Source organism: Barbus barbus (genome assembly GCF_936440315.1).
Source record: "Barbus barbus genome assembly, chromosome: 32".
Taxonomy (NCBI): domain Eukaryota; kingdom Metazoa; phylum Chordata; class Actinopteri; order Cypriniformes; family Cyprinidae; genus Barbus; species Barbus barbus.
Window position 1 is genome coordinate 2213614 of NC_136760.1, and position 4675 is coordinate 2218288.

Here is a 4675-nt window from a genome sequence, read left to right on the forward strand (position 1 = left end):
CCAGTGTATTATTATTATTATTATTATGTTTAGATCGCCTACGTGTGGGAGGAAGGCACATAACTAGAAACGCCAGCCATAAATGTACTAAACGCTTATTGGTCGAGGGGCGGGTCTTTTTGGTTATCGACGTAGCTCTCAGCCAATCAGCACGGAGAATTCGGAGGCAAATACATGACGAAAGCGCGTTTGTCCAATCGTAAGCGACGTTTGGGTTTTGACCTCTGAAAACCGCATCACCGCCCCCGTCATGTCCGTGGCGGAGGAGCGCTATAAAGGAGATCCAGTCAGGAGTTTAAAGGGCAGAGTTGTAGAAACTCCCAGGCAGTGGGGAGTCGGAGCCTGACGATAGACTCCAAACAATACCACAATTCTCCGAAGAAAAACAGCTAATATTGATGCAACCTAACTGGAATAATCTTTTCGATAACTGTTAGCTAGGAACCGAAGCGGAAGCCACCAGGAAACAAAAACACGATCGTTTAATGTAAGTATCTGGCATTGAACAGTCGTAATGTGTCAAACTGAGGCGTTTGTTGTGGGTTAAGCAAACATATATGTATATATATAGCGTTGCATCTCAATGGCATTGGGTCAAAATGCTTGTTTACTCCAAAAATATGTTGTATTTTTATGTGGACCACGAAAAGAGGCGTCAATGACAGCCATTCGCTTCATACAAAATACATCGAAAGTCAACAATGACCTAAGCTGTCAGTAACGTTAGTCTAAAATATTCATTTTGCGCTCCTCGAAAAGAAAGCAAGAGCAACGAAGGCAAACATCCGAGTGAATTTATATTTGAGTGCGCTATCGCTTTAAGAAACCGATTAATTGCCTGCTTGAATGGAGACCTGGCTGTTCTTGATAAATGATCGGTTTTCGCATTAATTCGAGGCTCTCCAAAACCGTGCAGTCATGTGTGTCTCTCTCTGTTTTCAGTGTGTAAATGTTGTCTTCTGTTAGAATCCTAAAACATGTACAGCGTCGAAGTTCATGTAACGTTATGTGAAACCCGTCATTTATTTGTCTGGAGGCTCGGCGCTATGTGCTGTATATTTCCAGAGCTCGTCTGTTTACAGAAGACGTCCAGAATGTTCCCGATCCATCTTCATCATCAACAATGGCCGTGTCTCAATATCTGCGTTAGATGCTCACTAGTAGCCGCCGTCTGAACAGACGCACAACTTTACGTCTTTCGCTCGCTCTACGTGACCAAATATCGAAGCTCTATCAAATATTTAGCGTTATATTTGGTCAAGGCTACACACCCCGAGCGGAGCGTCACGCTATTGGTCGCGACCGATCTGTTGCGCAATGTGTGTCGCATTGTGTTCGCATGCCCTATATTAACATAAAGGCGTTTTTACCAACAGTTGACGGAATAAAGATGGGAAGAGAATCCTTATGTAATCTCCCTCGAATCCTGTAGATGCACGGTGCTTTTAAACCGACTTGAGCACGCATTCAGGCCTTTTATTGAGCTGTGTTTGTTTACATGGGTGACCCAGGACCACAAAACCAGTCATAAGGGTCAACTTTTTGAAATTGAGATTTATATAATCTGCTTTGCTTTCCATTGATGTATGGTTTGTTAGGATAGGACGCTATTTGGCCGAGATGCAACTACTTGGAAAATCTGGAATCTGATGGTGCAAAAAAAAGAAATCAAAATATTAAAAAAATTCGCTTTTAAAGTTGTCCAAATTAAGCTCTTAGCAATGCATATTATTAATCAAAAATTAAGTTTTGATATTTACAGTATAAATTTACATCTCCATGGAACCTTATCTTTAGGAAATATCCTAATGATTTTTGGCCTAAAAGAAAAATGGATAATTTTGACCCATACAATGTATTGTTGGCTATTGCTACAAATATACGCGAGCTACTTATGACTGCACTCTAAAAAAATGCTGGGTTAAATGCAACCCAGTGCTGGGTAAATATTGGACAGAACACATGCTGGGTTGTTTTCAACCAACAATTGGGTTAAATGTTTAACCCAACCTTCTGGGCAGTAACCCAACCGCTGGGTTCGTCCATATTTTACCCAGCACTGGGTTGTATTTAACCCTGCATTTTTAGAGTGTTTTTGTATTCCAGGGTCACACATGTAGGCTGTGGTTGGTCATATTCATCTCAATACCTTGCCTCTCTTCCCCCTTCAAGGAGCATGAGAAGATTTTCCTGCGGAGCGTTTCTCGTCCACCAGCACTTCTGAGTCCCCACTGATCACTACTGCCTTGGAGGTTTCTGCAGCACTCAACGAAAGCAGCTATGCAGCTTGAAATCCAAGTAGCGCTGAACTTCATCATTTCATACCTGTACAATAAACTCCCGCGGCGGCGAGTCAACATCTTTGGCGAGGAGCTGGAGAGGCAGCTGAAGAAGAAATATGAAGGACACTGGTACCCCGACAAGCCATACAAAGGATCCGGGTTTAGGTGCATCCACGTGGGAGAGAAGGTGGATCCGGTCGTGGAGGAAGCAGCCAAAGAAAGCGGGCTGGACATCGAGGACGTCCGCAATAATTTGCCTCAGGACCTCAGTGTTTGGATCGACCCTTTCGAAGTGTCCTATCAGATCGGGGAGAAGGGAGCGGTTAAGGTGCTATACGTGGACGATAGCGGCGAGAACGGCTCCGAGCTGGACAAGGAGATCAGAAACAGTTTTAACCCGGAGGCTCAGGTCTTCATGCCAATCAGCGACCCGGTGGGCGTCTCATCCGAGTCCAGCTCGCCGTCGCCACCGCCATTTGGCCAGTCGGCGGCCGTCAGCCCGTCCTTCATGCCGCGCTCCACCCAGCCTTTAACCTTCACCACCGCCTCGTTCGCTGCAACCAAGTTCGGCTCCACCAAGATGAAGAACAGCAGCCGAAACAGCAGCAAAGTCGCACGCAGCTCTCCCACCAACCTGGGTCTGAATGTCAACAGCCTCCTCAAGCAGAAAGCCATCTCCGGCTCCATGCATTCGCTCTACAGTTTCGGCCTGGGAGCTTCGCCTCCGCAGCAGCAGAAGTCATCTGCGCTCTCGCCCAACGCCAAGGAGTTTGTGTTCCCCAACCTGCAAGGCCAGGGGAGCTCCGGAGGCACGACGTTCCCGAGCGAAAACCCGCTCAGCCTCAGTCCTCTGCAGTACAGCAATGCCTTCGACGTGTTCGCGGCCTACGGGAGCATCAATGACAAGTCTCTCATGGATGGCTTAAACTTCAGTCTCAACAACATGCAGTATTCAAACCAGCAATTCCAGCCGGTCATGGCTAACTAATGATTGTTGGCAAAAGGAAAACGAAAGGCGAAGACGCACAACTGTGGATGTGGAAACCAAGATCCCTATTAGTCCCTGATAAGCGCATGTGCCCAAGGGTGTTCGTTTCACTTTATTTGTTTTCTCCCTTCTCTTTCTCTCTCTCTCTCCCTCTCTCTGCCCCCCTTGAGTTAGTCCTAAAGCTTGTTACTTACACACACACACACACACGCGTGCACACGTACATGTCCAAGCTTGGTCAACAAGCGTCTGTTTTCTCTTCCTTTTTTGCCAATAAAGCAAAAAATGATTTTTTTTACTACCTTTTGGAAGAAAACTACTCTAAAACATTGGGGAAAAAAAAGAAACAGAAGCTTCAAGTTCTGGCCTCTTGCAGTATTTTAAAGTTGGTAGGACTTGGCTGATTTTTAAGAAATTGGCTCTAATGCATATATATCTGGGGTTACGTGGTCTTTTTTCTAATTGTATAATTTAATTGAGTACAGAGTTTGTAAAATATCAGAGTATATATATTGTTTCTACAACATGGTATTGCATTTATATCTTTTTACTACTCCAGTGATCTGTGATGGCTGCAGAAGCTTTATGTTATAATATATTTTGTTTTTCTTTTTTTAAATTGTTAAATTCATCTTTAAAAACTAGATCAAATTCTAAAGATTGTGTACAGAATATTCCTTAGTGTTGGAATTTCAGTGTAGGAATATTTGCTTTTTTGAAACAAAAAGTTATTTTCTGTTAAGAGTTCAACAGAGTTTTGCTATATTATGGACAATGTAATCGTATATATTAATTTTGTACCTACATTGTGCAATACTTGATGATAAAAAAAAATGGTATAACAAAGTATTTTGAGTCCGTGTCTTACATGTCAAGAGGGACTGAAATAGTTTGTATTAAAATGCTTGAAATATATGCTTGTCTTTTATTTTTGTTTTCTTTTTTTATTTGACATTTGCACCCTGGCCTTTTTCAATAAAAGAAAATTTAGGCAAGAATAAACCACTGGCGTTCCTTTTTCTTCCATGTTACGAAATAAGCATGGTTCATGAAATATTTAATAGTCTTGTTCAATTTGGAGGCTCTTACCTCACTACCTCCACATGCCTAAATAAAGATTTTCATAGAGAGAGAATATGATTTTGATGCAAAATGATCGCCAAATCTAAAACACAAAATGGCTTCTAATGAGGAAGAACATGTAAGTTACTCAAAAACTGACATTTTTCCTTATTCATGAATGTTTTTGTCAGTTTAACGTGGACTAGAACAAATGATGAGCCAATATGTGTCCATGCAGAATCTAGTTTGACCTGCTCGTAGATAAATGCATGCATTAAGAGACTGAACTTGATTCCTGTCTGAAAGCAGCTGAATGTTGTGCTAAACAAAGTCAAACATTGCA

General features: G+C 42.5%; 1 protein-coding gene across 1 annotated transcript; it reads left to right on the forward strand.

Annotated features, from left to right (window-relative positions):
- The first annotated feature begins 299 nt into the window (after positions 1-299).
- LOC306852685 (protein Tob1-like) lies at positions 300-4274 on the forward strand. The gene is made up of 2 exons (XM_079389718.1): positions 300-487; positions 2173-4274. The coding sequence occupies exon 2, from the start codon at positions 2281-2283 to the stop codon at positions 3268-3270; it is 990 nt and encodes a 329-aa protein (XP_079245844.1). The 5' UTR covers positions 300-487; positions 2173-2280; the 3' UTR covers positions 3271-4274.
- The last annotated feature ends 401 nt before the right edge of the window (positions 4275-4675 follow it).